At 43.1% G+C, this 23,134-nt stretch overlaps 1 protein-coding gene and 1 non-coding gene across 2 annotated transcripts in view; both read left to right on the forward strand.

Annotated features, from left to right (window-relative positions):
* Window positions 1–4,688: 4,688 nt before the first annotated feature.
* trnah-gug lies at window positions 4,689–4,760 on the forward strand. Its single transcript has one exon. It is a non-coding gene; the product is annotated as a tRNA-His (tRNA).
* A 1,311-nt stretch (window positions 4,761–6,071) lies between these two features.
* LOC120053229 (FERM domain-containing protein 5-like) overlaps window positions 6,072–23,134 on the forward strand; it is a 118,284-nt gene continuing 101,221 nt past the window's right edge. Inside the window, exon 1 of the mRNA XM_039000377.1 lies at window positions 6,072–6,173. Within this exon, the coding sequence (XP_038856305.1) occupies window positions 6,072–6,173 (102 nt within the window). The remainder of the gene's footprint in view (window positions 6,174–23,134) is intronic.

Consider the following 23,134-nt stretch of genomic DNA (forward strand, 5'->3'; position numbering starts at 1 on the left):
ACCACAGAGAAACCAAAGAGAAAAAAGACACCCTATGAAGCATGATCATCATCATTATTTACTCTTTTTCTTATTAACCTGACCACGTTTCCCACCACCTTTTGCTGCTGTAACAGCAGTAACAAATTTCCTCAAGCGAAACCGCTTCTTCTCACTCAACTCGTCCAACCCCACCGTCTTCTGTAACATCACAGCTGACCTCACAAACTTATCAACATCAAAATATTCTGCCAATTTGACAGATATCCCAAAGGTCTGATCCAGAAAACCATTTACCTCCTCTAGATCATAAATTGAGTCCTCACCAGCTGCTGTCATATCAGAAGAGATATCCATATCCTTCTCCTGATCCTCCTCAGCTGAGGCCACAGACCACTGACTCCCTTCTACCACATCCCTTTCAACACTCCCCACTTGCACCTCATCACTCGTACCAGGCATCTCCTCCACTACCTGGGAGACTAGCCCCACCTGAACCCCATTACCCGTGGTGGGTATCTCCTCCACTACCTGAGAGCCTAGCTCCACATGAACCCCCTCCTGTACTCCATTACTCGTAGTAGGCATCTCCTCCACTACCTGGGAGATTAGCTCCACATGAACCCCCTCCTGTACTCCATTACTCGTACCAGGCATCTCCTCCACTACCTGGGAGATTAACTCCATTTGAACCCCCTCCTGTACTCCATTACTCGTAGTGGGCGTCTCCTCCACTACCTGGGAGATTAACTCCATATGAACCCCCTCCTGTGCCCCAGTACTCATACTGGGCACCTCCTCACCAGTCTGAGGAACTGGCTCTTCAGATCCATCCTTGCCTTCTACAACAATATTTTTCTGCTGCATAATATTTCCCTCTAATACAAGTTGCAAACTCGTGGCCTCAACACGGATAACTTGTTCCTCGGCAACAGGTGCTTGTGGCTGCTCAACCACTATCAGCCCACCTCTCCCTACATCAGTGGGCCCAGGCGTTATGATGACCACCTGCGCCCCTCCCTCTGCCTTCTCCCTTTTCGGGCAAGCATGTCGCTTATGGCCAACATCCCCACACTCAAAACACCGTTGACTACCCGTACTAGCATAAGCCATATATAGTCTATTGTCATACTTGACTTTAAACGATATCTCTAAAGTCTGCTCCGGTGAGTCCAAAAACATAAACACCTGTCGCCGAAACGACATAACCTGTTTCAACGCCGGGTGTTTGCAACCCAACGGAACAACCTTAATTGAGCTTGCAAACTTCCCAAAGCGCAATAACTCGCGCTCCAATAGCTCATTTGGAATAAACGGTGGTACATTTGAAATAGTTACCCTTGTTGACGGAGAAAAAAGCGGCGTAACTTGAATAAACATTCCTTTAAAAAGTACGCCCTGCTCAACCATACGATCAACAAGGCGCTCTTCTTTAAGAAATACCACCACCGCTTTGTTCATCCGTGACGCATAAGCAATATTCTCATAGCCTACCTTCTCTCCTACGGCGACCAGAAAATCCTCCACCGTGACAGTAGCTTCAGTAACACACCTAAAGCCGTGCCGAAGTGACAGGGACGGCATTCCAATTCGGGAAGCCATCCCCGCCAAAATCAAGGTAATTTCGATACGAAAAAACCTAAATACTTAATTCTACCACACAAAAAAAAATATATATAATAATCTTAATCATGCACAGAAGAAACCAAAGAATGCCACCAAGAAAGAGAAAACCGAAAGAAAGTTCTGAAAATCTAACTCCACACAACACACGCACTCCCTCGATCATACACTTCCCAGCATGCACCAAACACTCCCAGCATGCAGAGAGAGAGAGAGAGAGAATGCTTTTTGGCCCTAAACAGAGAGCACACAGTGGCAGAATACCTGACCGCTGTGACTGACCCAAACTTAAGGAAAACTTTGACTATGTACAGACTCAGTGAGCATAGCCTTGCTATTGAGAAAGGGCGCCGTAGGCAGACCTGGCTCTCGAGAGAAGACAGGCTATGTGCACACTGCCCACAAAATGAGATGGAAACTGAGCTGCACATCCTAACCTTCCTAACACATATTTCCCTCAGATTAAACAGATCCACAAAGAATTTGAAAACAAACCCAATTTTGATTAACTCACATACAGTGGGGCAAAAAAAGTATTTAGTCAGCCACCAATTGTGCAAGTTCTCCCACTTAAAAAGATGAGAGAGGCCTGTAAATTTTCATCATAGGTACACTTCAACTATGACAGACAAAATGAAAAAAAAAATCCAGAAAATCACATTGTAGGATTTTTTATGAATTTATTTGCAAATTATGGTGGAAAATAAGTATATGGTGCCATATTCTTTCCATTTTTTAAGAATGGATTTAATGGTGCTCCGTGGGATGTTCAAAGTTTATGAGTTTTGGTGGGAGGCCCTCTCTTGGCAGGTTTGTTGTGTTGCCAATCTCCGCTGCAGAGCTCCACAGCGGAGATTGGAGTATCTGTCCATAGGACCACTTTAAGCCGTACACTCCACAGAGCTGGGCTTTACGGAAGAGTGGCCAGAAAAAAATAAGCAAACATGTTTGGTGTTCACCAAAAGGCATGTGGGAGACTCCCCTGTCACGTTCCTGACCTGTTTTCTGTTAATTTTGTATGTGTTTAGTTGGTCAGGGCGTGAGTTGGGGTGGGCATTCTATGTTTTGTGTTTCTATGTTTAGGTCAGGTGTAATTAGCCTTATATGGTTCTCAATCAGGGACAGGTGTTTGACGTTTCCTCTGATTGAGAACCATATAAAGGTTGGCTGTTCACACTGTTTGTTTGTGGGTGATTGTCTTCTGTGTCTGTGTATGTTGCACCACACGGGACTGTTTCGGTTTGTTCGTTCGTTTGATGTAGTCTGTTCCTGTTCGTGAGTTCTTCGTGTATTTATGTAAGTTCCATGTTCAGGTCTGTCTACGTCGTTTTGTTATTTTGTAGTTTGTTGAAGTGTTTTCGGTTTTTCGTCTTTACTTTAATAAACTTCGTTATGTCAAACTATCACGCTGCGCTTTGGTCCAATCCCTACTCCTCCTCTTCGTCTGAAGAGGAGGAGGACAACCCTTACATCCCCAAACATATGGAAGAAGGTACTCTGGTCAGATGAGACTAAAATTGAGCTTTTTGGCCATCAAGGAAAACGCTATGTCTGGCGCAAACCCAACACCTCTCATTACCCCAAGAACACCATGTTTTACATTGGCAGGGACTGGGAAACTGGTCAGAATTGAAGGAATGATGGATGGCGCTAAATACAGGGAAATTCTTGAGGGAAACCTGTTTGTCTTTCAGAGATTTGAGACTGGGACGGAGGTTCACCTTCCAGCAGGACAATGACTTTAAGCATCAGCTGTCAGAGCAGCTTACCAACCATTGCACCTGTACACAGCCCATATGTAAATAGCCCACCCAACTACCTCATCCCCATATTGTTATTTATTTATTTGCGCCTTTGCACCCCAGTATCTCTACTCGCACATTCATCTTCTGCACATCTATCACTCCAGTGTTTAATTGCTAAATTGTAATTATTATGCCACTATGGCTTATTTATTGCCTTACCTCCCTAATCTTACTACATTTGCACACACTGTATATAGATTTTTCTATTGTGTTATTGACTGTATGTTTGTTTATCCCATGTGTAACTCTGTGTTGTTGTTGTAAATGAGAACTTGTTCTCAACTGGCCTACCTGGTTAAATAAAGGTGAAATAAAATAAAAATATATAATGACCCTAAGCATACTGCTAAAGCAACACTCGAGTTGTTGAAGGGGAAACATTTAAATGTCTTGGAATGGCCTAGTCAAAGCCCAGACCTCAATCCAATTGAGAATCTGTGGTATGACTTAAAGATTGCTGTACACCAGCGGAACCCATCCAACTTGAAAGAGCTGGATCAGTTTTGCCTTGAAGAATAGGCAGAAATCCCAGTGGCTAGATGTGCCAAGCTTATAAAGACATACATACCCCAAGAGACTTGCAACTGTAATTGCTGCAAAAGGTGGCTCTACAAAGTATTGACTTTGGGGGGGTGAATAGTTATGCAAGCTCAAGTTTTCAGTTTGTTTGTCTTATTTCTTGTTTGTTTCACAATAAAAAATATTTGAATCTTCAAAGTGGTAGGCATGTTGTGTAAATCAAATGATACAAACCCCCCCAAAATATATTTTAATTCCAGGTTGTAAGGCAACAAAATAGGAAAAATGCCAAAGGGTGAATACTTTCGCAAACCACTGTATAGCCTATTTAACATTTTAAGAAGTCTACAATTCCATTGATTGAAAGAAAAAATAACACATCAGAAGACAAATAAGGCTAACACAAACATAAGCAAGCATGATGAGCAGATGAAGAACCAGAGGATATTAGTTAGCTAATTACATTGAACATTTCCAATTCTAATTGAAATTTCCCAAGCAAAAATAAAGATAGCTACCTAGCTACTGTTTATGGACAGGCGTCAGCATCCAACGTTAGTTAGGCTAGTTCTAAGCTACTTCAGATTCAGTATATCTGAATAGTTTACTAAACATACCATTCGAAATTTGAAATTAATATAAAATACAGAAAGGTTCTAGCCACATATTTATCAATTTAAATAGCTATCTGTAGTTGAATGCGTCACCGCTGGCTAGGTTATAAGCCCAATATCTCCCATTCAGTGTAAGCCCTGGTAGCTCGCCGTGATCGTATAGTGGTTAGTACTCTGCGTTGTGGCCGCAGCAACCCCGGTTCGAATCCGGGTCACGGCATTGCAAACACAATGTCACGGCATAAGGGCATAATTTTTCCTTATGCTTATTATTTGACATATATTATCCTGTTCAGTCATTGCGTTGTCGAACCAATATTCCGAACACAGCGAAGCTACCAAATCGTCTGGAGTGTTATTCATATAAGAATTGTGTTATATGTCCACCAGGGGGTGAAAGCGTCTCGTCGATATATTGTGTTGCTGTGCTGTTGTTGTCCTGAGACTGTGACAAGCCATCTTTTTAAAATGTATGTCATTCAAGTAATATTGAAGCTATCATATTCGGAATGGTAGGCTACATAAAAACCTGTCTTCATACCTGCCCGCAAATTGTAAACGATTTAGTCCGGCTAACCTATTGGGCCTAATTATGAGAAGAGCCCCCTGCAGCCCCGTTTATTGTCTTGTTTTTTTTTTTTTACTATTGTCAACCCCCACAATTTGTTTAATTGTTTTATATAGTTTCATGCACATACCGTCGCCTATATGAAGGTTTCATTACTGCTCTGACTATAGGTTAACTCGTCACTGCAATTGGGAAAGAAAATCTTGCCATTGTGAATATGCAATACACTATTATTGTTGCCGACCACCATTGTCTATCAAGTCTACTCAACTGCTTTATTGTGATGGCCTATTGATCTATGCCTGTGGCATATGCCTACTGGCCATTGAATAGCATGATGCTCTCTTAACGACTTTTTCCTCATGCATTTAAAACAAAAGTTTTTAACATTTTGTCAGATATGAAACTTCAGCCAATTCCTCATCCGTTTGCTCTTCACGCATGAAAGAGGCCTTGCCTGTCGTAAACATTTATAAACATGGGTTTCATAGAAGACTGAAATTCCCACATTTTTACCGTCTAGTGCCAATTGGTGGTTTAAGAAAATTAAAGGATGAAAAAAAATATTCCGTTTATACTAAGGGCTATATTGCCCATTTTGTAGAAATCTCTCCCCGTTGGTTCTCATTGACGTCAGTCTACTCTAAGGGATCCGCCCTGTAGCTCAAATTGCAAGCAGTGAGTGGTGAATGGTCACCCATCTTTCGATTACGGGTACACAAGGGTGAATTGCTCCTGGATCTGGATGCGGGCATCCTTTCAATGATTCCGCACTGTGGCTCGTGTCTGTGTTGTGTTCACTTCATGGGATAGACAATGCTGTGTCTTGGCATTACAATCTTCAGCTGCTGCTCGTCTGGTTGATCGGAAAATGTAGTCATTCAATGTGACATTAGCCTACTTCTATGCTGTGTTCAGATTATTGCTCTGGTCCTAGACGCAGACCAGCAATTCTGTGAAAAGATGTTGAGCCGAATAATGAGTGGCAGTATCCGGAATCTAGATAGAGAATACGACTGCACCGTCAGACTCCTGGATGATACGGAATATACCTGCACAATTCAGGTCAGTCACTTAATATTTTCAGACAATAATTGTTTATATGCCATCAGCAGAGAATATCAAGTGGTGAAATTGTCTCTCATTGGAAGAAAAGCGCGCAAGTGCCTGCATCCCGCAGGTCCCGCGATAGTCACCGTCTGAATCTATTGTTGTGTGAATCATTTGTTTTCTGACACATTTTATTACCATATGCCATTTGACTTGATGCAAATATCGATAGTTTCGTCGTCCGACGAATAGACTGGATGCTCTCAGGACCTTATCGATGTTTTTGTGACTGATCAAAACATGGCAAAAAATGAAATGGTTTATCACAGACAAATAGCCTACTGGTATTGTTATTATTCACCATGAGCGCTGGAAGTTTGAAAAGTGATTAACAACCTCTCGAACACTTGATTTTATAGGCTTTGAGCAGCATTGTATTTCCAATGTCTATATTCATCGTTTTTATTGAGTAATTAATCTGACAGTGAGAGTTACAATGAAGCTGTAACTGTGTCACAATCTATATTTAACAGAGTTACAATCTAGCTGTAACAATTCAAATGAATGCAGAGGAGATAATCCCATCACTATCAAGTTATATATGAATTTGTCAACAAAATCAATACTTACAATAGAGGTCTATGTTATTGTGAGACCTTTATTTTGCGTTTATAAGGTGGGACTCTTAAAGTGGGACTCTGAAATGTTATTCTGGCTCTTGGGAGAAGAGCAAAGGTTCATGGGTAATGCTTGAGTTTGAAGCGAAAGAAGAAGCCACACTCTTGGCTCACTTCATTATTTTGTCCTGTATAAATTGTGTACCACTCAGTCTCATAATAAACATTGAGTCTAACACTGAAGTCGCAGTGTCCCTGGTTTACATTCTTATCATCAGCCTTACATCAGGGGTACCCCTCCAACATTTAAAAAAATAAATATATATTTAAAATTGAAGCTCATTTACTGAATTTTACACAATTTAAAAGCTCTAAAATGCTATTTAGAGTACAGCAAAAACAAGCAACATTACTCTAGCCATTATTACCTTTTTGCTGTAGCTTAATTTACCTCAGGGCAATTCCACGATATGCCAAACAAAAACCATTGATTTGAAAGGATAAATAACCATAAAACTCTATGCACAAGGACTACTTTTAACAATTTGTAGTGAACATTTAAAAAAAAAAAAACACATTCCCTGGGAGAACTGTGAAGATGCCAATTCTGGTAACAGAATTTTTTTGTTAAAACTCCCTCCGTTTTTTATGTGACCATGTTTTCCAAAAAATATCTTCTCCGAATTAAGATTCAAAGATGTCTGCAGAAAGAATGGGGTGTCATACAGTTGAATTCGGAAGTTTACATACACTTAGGTTGGAGTCATTAAAACTTGTTTTTCAACCACTCCACAAATTTCTTGTTAACAAACTATAGTTTTGGCAAGTCGGTTAGGACATCTACTTTGTGCATGACACAAGTCATTTTTCCAACAATTGTTTACAGACAGATTATTTCACTTATAATTCACTGTATCACAATTCCAGTGGGTCAGAAGTTTACATACACTAAGTTGACTGTGCCTTTAAACAGCTTGGAAAATTCCAGAAAATGATGTCATGGCTTTAGAAGCTTCTGATAGGCTAATTGACATAATTTGAGTCAATTGGAGGTGTACCTGAGGATGTATTTCAAGGCCTACCTTCAAACTCAGTGCCTCTTTACTAGACATCATGGGAAAATCAAAAGAAATCAGCCAAGACCTCAGAAAAAAAGACCAAGCAGCCGTCATACCGCTCAGGAAGGAGACGCGTTCTGTCTCCTAGAGATGAACGTACTTTGGTGCAAAAAGTGCAAATCAATCCCAGAACAACAGCAAAGGACCTTGTGAAGATGCTGGAGGAAACAGATACAAAAGTATCATATCCACAATAAAACGAGTCCTATATCGACATAACCTGAAAGGCCGCTCAGCAAGGAAGAAGCCACTGCTCCAAAGCCGCAATAAAAAAGCCAGACTACGGTTTGCAACTGCACATGGGGACAAAGATCGTACTTTTTGGAGAAATGTCCTCTGGTCTGATGAAACAAAAATAGAACTGTTTGGCTATAATGACCATCGTTATGTTTGGAGGAAAAAGGGGGAGGCTTGCAAGCCGAAGAACACCATCCTAACCGTGAAGCACAGGGGTGGCAGCATCATGTTGTGGGGGTGCTTTGCTGCAGGAGGGACTGGTGCACTTCACAAAATAGATGGCATCATGAGGCAGGAAAATTATGTGGATATATTGAAGCAACATCTCAAGACATCAGTCAGGAAGTTAAAGCTTGATCGCAAATGGGTCTTCCAAATGGACAATGACCCCAAGCATACTTCCAAAGTTGTGGCAAAATGGCTTAAGGACAATAAAGTCACTAGTTCACTGTAGTGTAGACCTAATAATACAAATTCAATGTCATGTTTTGAACAAAGTAAGGTGGAATGGATTTCCTTGAAGGGAAGACAGGAGTCAGGGGCTGGTTCTTTTTCTTTTGTTTCCATGCTGCTAGTCTTGCTTTGATGTTTCCTTCGTTTTATCTTCAGCCTGAAATAAAGGCAGGGGAGAAGGTCGATCAGAATCCATTACAGTATGTTTGTGTGTGTGTGTGTGTGTGTGTGTGTGTGTGTTCATCTGTGGATCATCATTCCTCAGAAGTTATTGGGGAGAGCTGTCTCCTGGACTGAGGAAATCCTACTACTTTTTATTAACACATTGAGACATTGAACAAATCTTCTAGAATTAAAATCACAAAGATTTAGGGATACCTCTATGATGTAATGAAATGTAAAAGCTACAGTCCTGGTTTCTGTTATTTTGCAGAAAATATTTAAATTTTTGGTGCACGGAGGTGTCTCTGGTGGAGATATACACTGAGTGTACAAAACATTAGGAACATCTGCTCTTTCCATGATTAAGGTAATTTGTACATGTAGGTAGGGGTAAAGTGACTATGCATTAGTCTCTTCCCTGTTTCACACCTGGTAGTTTGGTGGATGGGACTACCAGCTCTCTGTAACCTAGAGGGCAACCAGTGGGTCCGTCTCCTTTATACCATGTTTCTTGTAGGATGACAATGTCTGTATTTCCAATTTCTTTGATGAAGTCTGGCTTCCTGCTCTTTAGGCCAAAGGCCTAAATTGAATTGAACCTGAAACCTTGTATATTCCCGGATGAGATAGTAAAAGCTTTGTGTTCAATGGTGTCTAGTGTTTTTGTGTGGTTTAGGCCTGGACCATCACAGTAGGCATGAGCAGAGCATGTTGAGCATCTGATACATCTTAGGTCGCAGGATGGGGCTTGGGTGGGTGTAATAGTGTGGGTTGGGCCTGTTGCTCTGCCCACAGCCTGGGCATGTTGAGGTCCTTTCTCTCGCTCGCTTACTTACATACTTTTGCTCATATCCTGTTCCCACTATGTGCTGCGATTCAATCCCCTGTGGACCTGTTTTCATTACACTCTGATCTCTTCCCTAAACTGTTTAACCGCTCCATATTCAGGGTTACCTCTGGTGCAGGCTGGCCTCCTTCCTCTGACATCCACACAGCACAGGTGGGCCATTACAGCCTTGAGTTCTGGTAGCTATTCCTGTGTTCTGAATGTTATCATCAATATCATCAGCTTCAGAAATTATAATGCCAGAACCAGGGAGGAGAAAGTCCTTATGCTAGCAGATACCCATAGACTTCCAGTCATTGCACTAACACCAGTAGCATTTGCTTGTGAAACTACCTCTAACTTCCTTCATACTGGACACAGAGACATAAAAATGGTATCCATGAGTTCATCTGACTCTGGGAAAGTAGATAAAGGGTTTCATTGCCAAAATCCTGAAGTATCCCTTTAAAACCACTATCTGTCTTCATATTTTTAACAGCTATAATGCATGACTTTAAAGTTTTACTTCAATGAATTCTGGATCTTTCCTCTATATTTGTGCGATAAGAAAGTGAGTGCTCAACATTATACACCCCTGTAGTTTGATGGAAGTCGCTGCCATCCCACTTGCCCCAGGCCTCTTCCGCTCTCTAATGCAGTATTGCAGCACCGGTGATGGTTGGGAATTTAGAGGCTCCTCACATCTCTAGGTCACAGTTGAATACCATACAGGCCACAGCAGCCAGGCTGCAGTGATTTTGCACAAGAGAGAATTCAAAATGGTAAGGTAGAGAGCTGAATATTTAAAGTGTATACACGGAAAGTCACAGTAATTACATAAATGCACACATACACACACTCAGAGGGGTTGGGTTAAATGCGGAAGACACATTTCAGTTGAATGCATTCAGTTGTACAACTGACTAGGTCTCCCCCTTTCCCTTTCGTTAAGAGTGTTTTTCCAGAGTGCTTCTCTATTCAGGGAGTGTGCTGTTTGTTCACCAACCTCGTTTGTTGAATTTACAGTTGAAAGGGTGCATTTTACACTTTGAGCTGACTTACTGGGAGTGGGGGTTACTTGCCCTGTATGAAAGGGGAGGTGAAAGTAGGCTCCAAGTTGTTTGTTACTCCAATAAAACACATTTGAGTGCAATGAGGTGTGTTGCAGGTGCGTTTCTAATGTAAACCAATAGCTATCTCTGTCTATGTGTGGTTGTTGTTGTTTTTATCCAAGAACACCTTTTATTTCTGAGTAGATGATGAGTTGAATAGGAGATGAGTAGTGTCACTCAGAAGTTGTTTGCTGGTAAAGACATACCCCTGCAGAATAGTTGTCCAGATGGAGCTAGTCTTAGTGGGGCGGCAGGTCTCCTAGTGGTTAGAGCGTTGGACTAGGGGCAGGTTGCAAGATCGAATCCCTGAGCTGACAAGGTCAAAATCTGTCGTTCTACCCCTGAACAAGGCAGTTAACCCCCCGTCATTGAAAATAAGAATTTGTTATTAACTGACTTGCCTAGTTAAATAAAGGTAAAATAAAATAAATAGTGTTGAGGTAGAATTTAGAAGGGCACAGAATGAAGGCACTTTATTCAGCTGCAATCAAAGCAGTGTCTTCAGGTCTTAAGCAAGACTTAAACATTATTCTAGTCCTGTCCAATATATTATTTAAGATTCTGAATGGGACTTCTTTGCTCAGGTTGTTTATTATGTGTTTGCTATACTTTCAAATGTTTTGTCAAGCCCCTAAGTAAAGCTGCATGGTGACACAAAAGCCTTGAGTGCTTGTTGCATCGCTGCATCTACAGACTTTTTACCAGCTAAGCCCATAAAGAACCACAAAGTTAAGGCGGGAAGGAGCAATTATTGTTCACAATACAGTGATGGTGTGCTTTATCCTGAGAAGGTGCAGTTTCTTGCCTGTCAATGGTGTAAATGCCAAGATGTGCAATAGATTGTGTTGAATATGTACAGGACAAGTACATTCAACACAGTCCAGGGAGTGTGTGCAGGCAAATGTATTTATTAAATGTGTGTGTGCATGTGTGTGGGAGGTACTCATGATAATAGCTGGCCAGCATTATTTGGCTTTTTAAGAAGCTTTATTTCCCACAGCTCAGACTTTTTATAGAATAAAAGTAGAATACACTTTAAAGTCATATCAGAATACTTACATTTTGATGATAGTGTTCATAGAGAATTTAGTCACAGTTTAGTCAAGAAAGCATGTGTGATAAATTCAGTGCTTGAGTCAATTTTTTCTCTCTAATTAGACATGTAATTTCCAGGAATCCCAATGTGTTATTTATTGTTAATTTGTGTTTTATTCTTACATTTAATTAGTGATTTGATGAATGCCCAGATGGTTGTCAATACTGCTGCATACCTTCCCACATAAATTGTAATTTATTTATTTAAATTTCACATTTATTTAACCAGGTAGGCCAGTTGAGAACAAATTCTCATTTACAACTGCGACCTGGCCAAGATAAAGAAAAGCAGTGCGACAAAAACAACAACACAGAGTTACACATAAACAAACATACAGTCAATAACACAATATATATATATTTTGAAAAATCTTTGTACAGTGTGTGCAAATGTAGAAGAGTAGGGAGGTAGGCAATAAATAGGCAATAGAGGCAAAATAATTACAATTAAGCATTATTACTGGAGTGATAGATGTGCAGATGATGATGTGCAAGTAGAGATACTGGAGTGCAAAAGAGCAAGAGGGTAAGTAATAATATGGGGATGAGGTAGTTGGGTGTGCTATTTACAGATTGGCTGTGTACAGGTACAGAGATTGGTAAGCTGCTCTGACAGCTGATGCTTAAAGTTAGAGAGGGAGATATAAGACTCCAGCTTCAGTGATTTTTGCAATTCGTTCCAGTCATTGGCAGCAGACAACTGGAAGGAAAGGCGGCCAAAGGAAGTGTTGGCTTTGGGGATGACCAGTGAAATATACCTGTTGGAGTGCGTGCTACGGGTGTGTGTTGCTATGGTGACCAGTGAGCTGAGATAAGGCGGGCTTTACCTAGCAAAGACTTATAGATTACCTGGAGCCAGTGGGTTTGGCGACGAATATGTAGTGAGGGCCAGCCAACAAGAGCATACAAGTCGCAGTGGTGGGTAGTATATGGAGCTTTGGTGACAAAACGGATGGCAATGTCATAGACTACATCCAGTTTGCTGAGTAGAGTGTTGGAGGCTATTTTGTAAATTACATCGCCGAAGTCAAGGATGGTCAGTTTTACGAGGGTATGTTTGGTGGCATGAGTGAAGGAGGCTTTGTTGCGAAATAGGAAGCCGATTCTAGATGTAATTTTGGATTGGAGATGTTTAATGTGAGTCTGGAAGGAGAGTTTACAGTCTAACCAGACACCTAGGTATTTGTAGTTGTCCACATATTCTAGGTCAGGACCGTCCAGAGTAGTGATGCTAGTCGGACGGGAGGGTGCGGGCAGCAATCGGTTGAAGAGCATGCACTTAGTTTTACAAGCATTTAAAAGCAGTTGGAGGCCACGGAAGGAGTGTTATATGGCGTTGAAGCTCGTTTGGAGTTTTGTTAGCACTGTGTCCAAAGAAGGGCCAGATGTATACAGAATGGTGTCATCTGCGTAGAGGTGGATCAGAAAATCACCACCAGCAAGAGCAACATCATTGATATATACAGGGAAAAGAGTTTCCCCTTGAATTGAACCCTGTGGCACCCCCATAGAGACTGCCAGAGGTCCGGACAACAGGCCCTCCGATTTGACACATTGAACTCTATCTGAGAAGTAGTTGGTGAACCAGGCGAGGCAGTCATTTGAGAAGCCGAGTCTGCCGATAAGAATGTGGTCGAAAGCCTTGGCCAGGTTGAAGAAGACGGATGCACAGTACTGTCTTTATCGATGGCGGTTATGATATCGTTTAGGACCTTGAGCGTGGCTGAGGTGCACCCATGACCAGCTCGGAAACCAGATTGCATAGCGAAGAAGGTTCGGTGGGATTCGAAATGGTCGGTGATCTGTTTGTTAACATGGCTTTCAAAGATTTTAGAAAGGCAGGGCATGATGGATATAGGTCTGTAACAGTTTGGGTCTAGAGTGTCTCCCCCTTTGAAGAGGGGGATGAGCGCGGCAGATTTCTAATCTTTGGGGATCTCAGACGATACGAAAGAGAGGTTAAATAGGCTAGTAATAGGGGTTGCAACAATTTCGGGGGATAATTTTAGAAATAGAGGATCCAGATTGTCTAGCCCAGCTGATTTGTAGGGATCCAGATATTGCAGCTCTTTCAGAACATCAGCTGTCTGAATTTGGGTGAAGGAGAAGCGGGGGAGGGGGGGCTTGGGCAGTTGCTGCAGGGGGTGCTGAGATGTTGGCCGGGGTAGGGGTTGCCAGGTGGAAAGCATGGCCAGCCGTAGAAAAATGCTTATTGAAATGATCGATTATCGTAGATTTATCGGTGGTGATGGTGTTTCCTATCCTCAGTGCAGTGGTCAGCTGGGAGGAGGTGCTCTTATTCTCCATGGACTTTACAGTGTCCCAATACTTTTTGGAATTAGTGCTACAGGAAGCAAATTTCTGTTTGAAAAGCTAGCCTTAGCTTTCCTAACTGACTGAGTATATTGGTTCCTGACTTCCCTGAAAAGTTGTATATCGCAGGGTCTATTCGATGCTAATGCAGAACACCACAGGATGTTTTTGTGCTGGTCAAGGGCAGTCAAGTCTGGGGTGGACCAAGGGCTATATCTGTTCTTAGTTCTACATTTTTTCAATGGGGCATGCTTATTTAAGATGGTGAGGAAAGCACTTTTAAAGAATAACCAGACATCCTCTACTGATGGGATGAGGTCAATATCCTTCCAGGATGACCGGGCCAGGTCGATTAGAAAGGCCTGCTTGCTGAAGTGTTTTAGGGAGCGTTTGACAGTGATGAGGGGTGGTCGTTTGACCGCGGACCCATTACGCACGCAGGAAATAAGGCAGTGATCCTGAGATCCTGGTTGAAAACAGCAGAAGTGTATTTAGAGGGCAAGTTGGTCAGGATGATATCTAAGAGAGTGCCCATGGTTACTGATTTAGGGTTGTACCTGGTAGGTTCCTTGATAATTTGTGTGAGATTGAGGGCAACTAGCTTAGATTGTAGGACGGCCGGGGTGTTAAGCATGTCCCAGTTTAGGTCACCTAACAGTGCGAACTCTGAAGATAGATGGGGGGCGATCAGTTCACATATGGTGTCCAGGGCACAGCTGGGGGCTGAGGGGGGTCTATAACAAGCGGCAACGGTGATAGACCTGTTTTTGGAAAGGTGGATTTTTAAAAGTAGAAGCTCGAATTGTTTGGGCACAGACCTGGATAGCATGACAGAACTCTGCAGGCTATATCTGCAGTAGATTGCAACTCCGCTCCAGTGGCAGTTCTATCTTGTCGGAAAATGTTATAGTTAGAGATGGAAATTTCAGGATTTTATGTTGCCTTCCTAAGCCAGGATTCAGACACGGCTAGGATATCCGGGTTGGCGGAGTGTGCTAAAGCAGTGTATAAAACAAACTTAGGGAGGAGGCTTCTAATGTTAACATGCATGAAACCATAGGCTTTTACAGTTACAGAAGTCAACGAATGAGAGCGCCTGGGGAATGGGAGTGATGCTGGGGTCTGCAGGACCTGGGTTAACCTCTACATCACCAGAGGAACAGAGGAGTAGAAGAATAAGAGTACGGCTAAAGGCTATAGGAACTGGTCGTCTAGTGCGTCTGAACAGAGAGTAAAAGGAACAGATTTCTGGACGCGGAAGAATAGATTCAAGGCATAATGTACAGACAAGGGTATGGTAGGATGTGAGTACAGTGGAGGTAAAGCCAGGCATTGAGTGACAATGAGAGAGGTTTTGTCTTTAGAAGCACCATTTAAGCCAGGTGAGGTCACCGCATGTGTGGGGTTGGAACAAAAGGGCTAGCTAAGGCATATCGAGCATGGCTGGAGGCTCTACAGTGAAATAAGACAAAAATCACTAACAAAAACAGCAATAGACAAGACATATTGACATTAGGGAGAGGCATGTGTAGCCGAGTAATCATAGGGTCCAGTGAGTAGCTAGGGGAGCTGGAGACACGGCGATTCAGACAGCTAGCAGGCCGGGGCTAACAGGCTAGCAGATGGGCCTCAGGAGGACGTCGCAACGGAAGTGCCTGTTGAAACCCCCTTGTGTGATTACGTCGGCAGACCAGTCGTGATGGATCGGCAGGGCTCCGTGTTGGCAGCAAAGGGTCCAAGCCAATTGGCAAAAGAGGTATTGAAACCCAGGAATTGTTTGATGGATCTCTTCGGGTAGCCGGGAGATTGGGCCTAGCTCCAGGCTAGCTCCAGGCTAACTGGTGCTTGCTTCGGGACAGAGATGTTAGCCAGGAGTAGCCACTCGGGTAGCAGCTAGCTAGCTGCTATGATCTGGAGTGAAGGTTCAGAGCTTGCGGTAGGAATCCGGAGATGTGGTAGAGAAAAAGCAGTCCAATATGCTCTGGGTTGATATCGCGCTGTGCAGACTGGCAGGAATTGGCCGGGCTGAGGCTGACTGATGTCCGAGTTAACGGTGATGACCGCTAATAGTGGCTAACTGACTACTAGCTAGTAGCTAGTTAGCTGGCTGGCTACTGATGGGGGTTCCAGTTCTAAAGTATAAAAATAGCAGATCCATACCACATTGGGTGATGCGGGTTGCAGGAGAGTATGTTCAGTCCGTAGATGGAAATTTTGATAAAAAATATAAAACATATGTACGAAATATATACGAAGAAAACAATATATACACGGGACGGGACAATACAAACAAAACAGACACCCGACTGCTACGCCATCTTGGAAAGACAAGAAAAAAAACGAAATATACAGTGTGAGGAGGTTGGATCCTTTCAGAACTGCCATACAGATAATTTGATTAAGGGAAACTAAGGTTACACTTTAATATTAGGATTTTTTTCTGAGATCTATTTTTCTTGTGCTCAGCTTCTCAATCAATGTCATGCTGAGATCTTATCAACACAAATGAAAGATCTTGCAAATGTGGGGTCTTTACTGTAACTAGCACTGAAGAATCCAGTAGCCATTAGATCTTACATCTGTGCATGTGGTGAGACAATATTGGATGATAGATCATTCCATGCAGGAACTGCACTGTAAAAAGAAGCTTTGGGAGTACACCCTCCCCTCCTTGCAGGAATGAAAGGTTTGGGAACATTTTCCCAAGAGGGTGCTGCACAGCCTGTCCTGGGGGCTGTCTCCTTGGTGATACGGCAGGCAGGGGGAAAGGGGGTTTACATTTAAACATGGTGCCACTGTCAGCCAGGGTCCCAGCTGTTGCTACGGTGACTCCCCAGTAACACTGCCAAAATGTGAGAACACTTCATTCAGGATATCCCATTGTAATGTAGAAGCCCCAACAATGGACAAAATGTAGCTGCTCACAGTGTAACAGAGGATAAGATAAGGTTATTTATTCCCTGAATGTTATTGGAGAATGCTGGTGATGATGTGACTTATCCCACTTAAACCACTACTACCCCCAATCCTTTCCCACTGTCCCCCTGACCCAGTTTCCTAGTTCCCCTCTCCCTCACAATGGTGTTCTCAGGGTAAACATTAAACAAACTCCTAACTCCACTGATCAGACACTTTTGTGTCTCACTCAACTTTTATAAGCTAAAGAACAACTAATTGTGAAAATTACATTTTTCTATAATTACTCTCTTGTGGTGTTTGTACTTTGATGCTACAGTGATCATGGAGCCTGCAAGTGTGAATGGGGTTGGAACTCATTGAATGGAATTCTTGCCTCTTCAGAAGCTCAAGCTGTCACTGTCACTGTTTCTATTGGCTATGGCTAAGCCACACTTTCTCGATTGCGGGGTCTATAAAGCAGCCCATACAATCTACAATGTGATTGGTTAATGTGCACCTTTGTCTTGTTGTGAGTGGTATCTTGATATTCCAGCTGGATTTGCAGATATTAAATAATGCACTGCTGCTTGACCTGGCAAGCATAATCCAGAATAATTTTCATAAATTTAGCTCGATTCTGCCTGAGCTGTTAGACATGGTAGAGAAAGGTTAAATGATAATCTCTAATTCAATACCTTGTCAGCACATTTTAGTTCATATTCAAGCCTATAAACTGACAGCACTCTGGTACATCCCAGCAGACACATTATCAGTGTTTTCCAGTCTGTTCCCAAGCTTCTCCCAGGCCTCGCTAAAGGCCTCTCCCAAGCTTCTCCCAGGCCTCGCTAAATGCCTCTCCTACACTCCTACACAGTCAATACAAACAGACAAAACAATAGACAACTTAACATTTCACAAACATAGATCCACTAAACTATACACGACGTATGGTTGGGACTTAATTCCCATGTTTTGTTGTATAGCACACTGTATTACTTATACAACTAATATAAGGACAGGACATGAGACGGGAGTAGAAATTAACGTGGGGATTGTTTAATGCGTTTCACAGGAAGAACATTCCAAGCATTTCAACGTAGTGGGGGGGGGGGGGGGGGGGGTTTACAGGTGCCCTAAAGGGACAAAACTAGAATATCAATACACAACATATTCCTCCCCCTTTACCTTTGATGCCTCATAAGGAAAAAGTAAATATTCACTGTTTTGCCTATTGTTTTCTTTTTAACATAAGTTCTCTTAATGTAAATAAATGAACTTTTCAGAATAACCTTTTCTAAACTAGGGAAAGAGGGTAGACTGCCTCAGTTCCCAGATTTAACCCTGGGGTGTATTCTGCACCAATGTCGGAGGTTAGTCTGAACTAAATAGTCAACCTGTCAGGGGGTCGTCTTTCTCTTGCAGGGTAATGACGACGTACAGGTGAGTCTACAGTCACATTGCCTCTGAGTCTGTGGTAATGGTGTATTCCCAGACTGGGGTGCAACTGTACCCTGAGTAGGCACTCTGGCTGGTTCAGGTGAGTCTGGAGCACTTTCCACATTTGTAGGTTGCTGCAGTGGATGTTCAGGTGATGGCTCGTAGTCATGGTAGGTCTCCAGTAGCTGATCTTGGTTTGTCACTTGACAGGAGTCATCTCTGAGGTTGGTTCCTGGCAACAGTTGATCCACGTGTCTCCTCCAGATTATGTTTTCCGGTGTGTGAACTGTGTAGGACACAGGCCCTGTTTGTGCAACCACTGTGGCTGGTATCCACTTTGGACCTTTGCAGTAGTTCTGAGCAAGAACTCTCTCTCCAGCTATGAAGCTTCTGTCTTTTGCTTTGCTCCGTCTCTCCACCTGTGCTCTCTGTTGTGTCTGTACAACCTGTTTAGTCTTTGGAGGTCTCAGGAGGTCGAGTCGCGTGCGGAGCTGTCTTTTCATCATGGCTGACGCGGGTGCCACTTTGGTTGTAGCGTGGGGAATGTTTCTGTAGGTTAACAGGAAGGTGTTTAGGTGCCTATTGAGGGAGCCGTTATCTTGTGATGATTTTAAAGCTTGCTTCATCGTTTGGACAAACCTTTCAGCGAGGCCGTTTGTTGCAGGGTGATACGGCGCTGACTTGATGTGCTGAATTCCATTTGCTTACATGAATGACCGGAACTCTTCAGACACCAATTGGGGGCCATTATCACTAACGAGTTGCGTTGGCAAGCTGAAGCGACTGAAGATTGACTGTAGCTCTTCGATGGTTCTCTCTGCTGAGGTGCTCTTCATCACTGTGACCTCAGGCCATTTGCTGTGTGCGTCAACTACGACTAAGAACATACGATCCTCTAGTGAGCCTGCATAGTCTATGTAGACTCGCTGCCAAGGCTCCTCTGGGAAGTCCCATGGGTGTAGTGGCACTAGCTGAGGCATGTTCCTCATCTTTTGACATGCAGAACATGACTTGACCTTGTCTTCGATAGCTGCGTCCAGACCTGGCCACTAAAAGTAGCTGCGTGCAATCGCCTTCATTCGCACCATGCCACAGTGCCCTGAATGGAGTTCTTCAAGCACCTGCCTTCTCAGTGGCGGCGGTATGATGACTCGAAAACCCCATAGCAAGCATCCAAACTGAACTGTGAGCTTGTTTCTCCTCACTAGGTAAGGTTGTCTGACAGCTCTCCTTTTCCACGAGTGACAATGTCCACGACCTCAGACATCACTGGATTAGTGTGGGTGAACTTTTTCACTTGGACAGATGTAACTGGGGTGTTCGTCACTTCCTTGAAGTAGAAGATTTCAGCCTGGGAGTGCTCAGTGTGTGCGACAGGTAAGGGAAGCCTTGAGAGGCCGTCTGCATTGCAGTGCTGCTCAGACCTTCTGTACTTGATATCGTACTGGGGAGCAGATAACAATAACGCCCATCGCTGCATGCGGCTGGCTGCAAGCGGCGGAATGCCGGTGTGGGGACCAAAGATGGAGGTGAGGGGTCTATGGTCCGTCAGCAGTGTGAATCGTCGGTCAAACAGAAACTGATGAAATTTCTTAACTCCAAACACAATCTGTGCATAATTGCTCTCAGCTTTACTTAAGGTCCGTGATGCGAAAGCAATTGGCCTTTCTTCACCTGATGGCATGATATGTGAGACAACCGCACCAACGCCATAAGGCGATGCATCACATGCCAACTGTAATGGCAAGTTGGGGTTGAAGTGGGTTAGGGCCTCTGACTGAGCTAAGGCTGTTTTCACTTTCTTGAAGGCCTCCTCACATCTGTCTGTCCACTTCCACTGTTTGGTTTTGTTCAAAGTTCATGCAGTGGCTTTAACATGTTAGCTAGGTTTGGCACAGACTTTGCGTAGTATGTATGTAGTCCTAAGAATGATCTCAGCTGACTCACGTTCCGTGGGGATGGAGCTTCCGTGACGGCCTTCACCTTCGATGGCGCCTTGTGGAGCCCCGAACTGTCGATGACGTGGCCCAGGTACTCAACAGAGGGCCGGAAAAACTTGCATTTGTCCTTCCGGACCCTCAGAACGTACTCCTCCAATCTCTGTAGTGTAGCGTTCAGGTTTCTCAGGTGCTCCTGCTCGTCTTTGCCGGTGATGAGTAGATCATCGAGGTAACATTGGACCCCAGTGAGCCCGCTCAGTATCTGGTCCATAGCTCTCTGAAACAAGGACGGAGCTGAGGGGATTCCAAAAGGAAGCCTCCGGTACCTGTACAGTCCTTTGTGAGTCACTATGGTCAACAGTTCTTGCGACTCTTGGTCCACATGCATCTGTAGATAGGCCTGACATAAGTCTCTTACGGAATTTTTGTCCTCCAGCTAAACCAGAAAGAGGTCGTCAATGAGGGGTAGTGGATATTTTTCAGCAGTCAAGACTGGGTTAATGGTGACTTTGAAATCACCACAGAGTCTGAGTGATCCATCTTTTTTTATGACTGGAACAACGGGTGTAGCCCATTCAATAACATTCACTGGATCCAATACTCCCCTCTCGACTAGTCTGTTTAGCTCAATTTCAGCTTTTGGTTTTATGGCGTATGGGACAGGTCTAGCTTTGAAGCATTTTGGCTTGCTGTCTGGTTTCACGGTCAGTTTAACTGTTATGTCCTTCATACTGCCAAGTTCTCCTTTGAACACATCCGCCCGCGTGTTTCCTCAATATCCCTTGTAGGTTTGTGTCCTCTTTTGCAACCATGTGAATTTCCTGCCTCTTTTCCAGCCATGTGCGTCCTAGCAATGCTGGATGGTTGCCTTTCACAATGTAGAGTGGTAGCTTTACCTTCTGTTTGTTGAGCTCCACTGTAACAATCACGCTTCCTCTCACTGGAACAAACTCACCGGTGTATGTTTTCAGCGTCATCTTTGTTGGCTGTAGTGTGAGGTGATGTAGTTTCTCCTTGTATACAGCCTCAGATAGCAAAGATATGGCTGCTCCAGTGTCCACTTGCATCCATACTGCGTTTCCATCCAGTAGCGGTGTCACCCAGTATCCGTGTCCATAGTCTGAAATGGACAAAACATGCAAAGATTCTTCCCCTTTAGACAGGGTATCACTTTATTCATCCTCTGTGTGCTCCATTTTATGCACCTTCTTTTTGTACTTCCTGAAGTCGCTTTTCTTTTGTTCAGTACTTTTGTTTGATTGTCTCTTTTTGTTTTTACATGCACGTTCAATGTGACCCCTTTTTCCACAACTTCTGCAGTCTAAGTTTTTGCACCAACACTCCTCTGCTTGGTGACCTGGTTTCCCACAGCGATAGCATGACCTGCCACCTACTGCCTTGTTTTCTAACTCCGTAGACACCTTATGCACTTGGATCGATGCACTTAGCTGTTGTGCGTCTTTATTTGCCATTTCCATTGACGTACTCACTTCTATTGCTCTCTGCAATGTTAAGTTACTCTCATTCAAAAGGCTTTTCTGAATTGCCTCGCTGCGCATGCCAAACACTAACCTATTACCTAGTGTCACTCATTGATCGCCCAAATTCACAGTGTTCAGAAAGCTGTTTCATTACAGCCACAAATTGTGAGATTGATTCCTGAATCTCTCTGCGATTATCAGTGGTTTGGGAGAATAATGTCCTTTTAAGGTAGCCACAATTTCATCATATGATTTATCACCAGGTTTTTCAGGCGTTACTAGGCTGCGCAGTAGATTGAATGTTTTTCCTCCCATAACAGTCAAAAATGTTGGCACAACGACTTCTGCTTTAATTCCATTTGCCAACACAAAGTACTCAAAACGTTCTGGTTAACCTTTCTAGCGCAGGCGTTCCACTAGCGGAACCCCTCGACAACATTCCACTGAAAAGGCAGCGCGGGAAATTCAAAAATATTTTTTTTAAATATGTAACTTTCACACATTAAGAACTCCATTGTTCCACAGATTCATCAAATGTTCATATATTTCCAACCAATGCAGACATTTTCGGTTTATTTTTCTTTCTCACACTTTTCAGACGGTCCCTTACTCCCAGACCTTTTTTTTCTCTTTTAACTCACGCTGTCTTCATTTTCTCCCGCAGCGAAACTCTTCCTATCGCTAGAGGGTCTCGTTGCCGTGACATCAAAAGCTAGCTAGCATCACTCGACTGGCTAGCTCCACGTTTTGTTTGCGTCTTTCTACAGCGAACAAAAAAATTACGAATTTAACCTAGACTTTCTGCCGAAGATAATGAGCACAAACGTGAGGACGTTTCTTCCTCGTCGCCAGTTTTGTTGTATAGCACACTGTATTACTTATACAACTAATATAAGGACAGGACATGAGACGGGAGTAGAAATTAACGTGGGCATTGTTTAATGCGTTTCACAGGAAGAACATTCAAGCATTTCAACGTAGGTAAGCAAGGGGGGGTTACAGGTGCCCTAAAGGGACAACACTAGAATATCAATACACAACACCAACCTTCAACATAAAGAAAAAAGACGAATAAAGACAACACAAAATCAGACGTACATACATTTCAACAAACATTGACATCCTACTTGCTCAGACCCACATGTTCCCACTCTATTCATACCCATCTTGTTTCTTTCATACATTTTTTTTCTCATTTTTCATCCATTGGATAATGATGGTCCTCGTAATACTTATGCCATATGACTTCAAATTTTACTATTTAGTTTTTCTCTAGCCCACATTATT

Source organism: Salvelinus namaycush, chromosome 9 (assembly GCF_016432855.1).
Source record: "Salvelinus namaycush isolate Seneca chromosome 9, SaNama_1.0, whole genome shotgun sequence".
NCBI classification, from domain to species: Eukaryota; Metazoa; Chordata; class Actinopteri; order Salmoniformes; family Salmonidae; genus Salvelinus; species Salvelinus namaycush.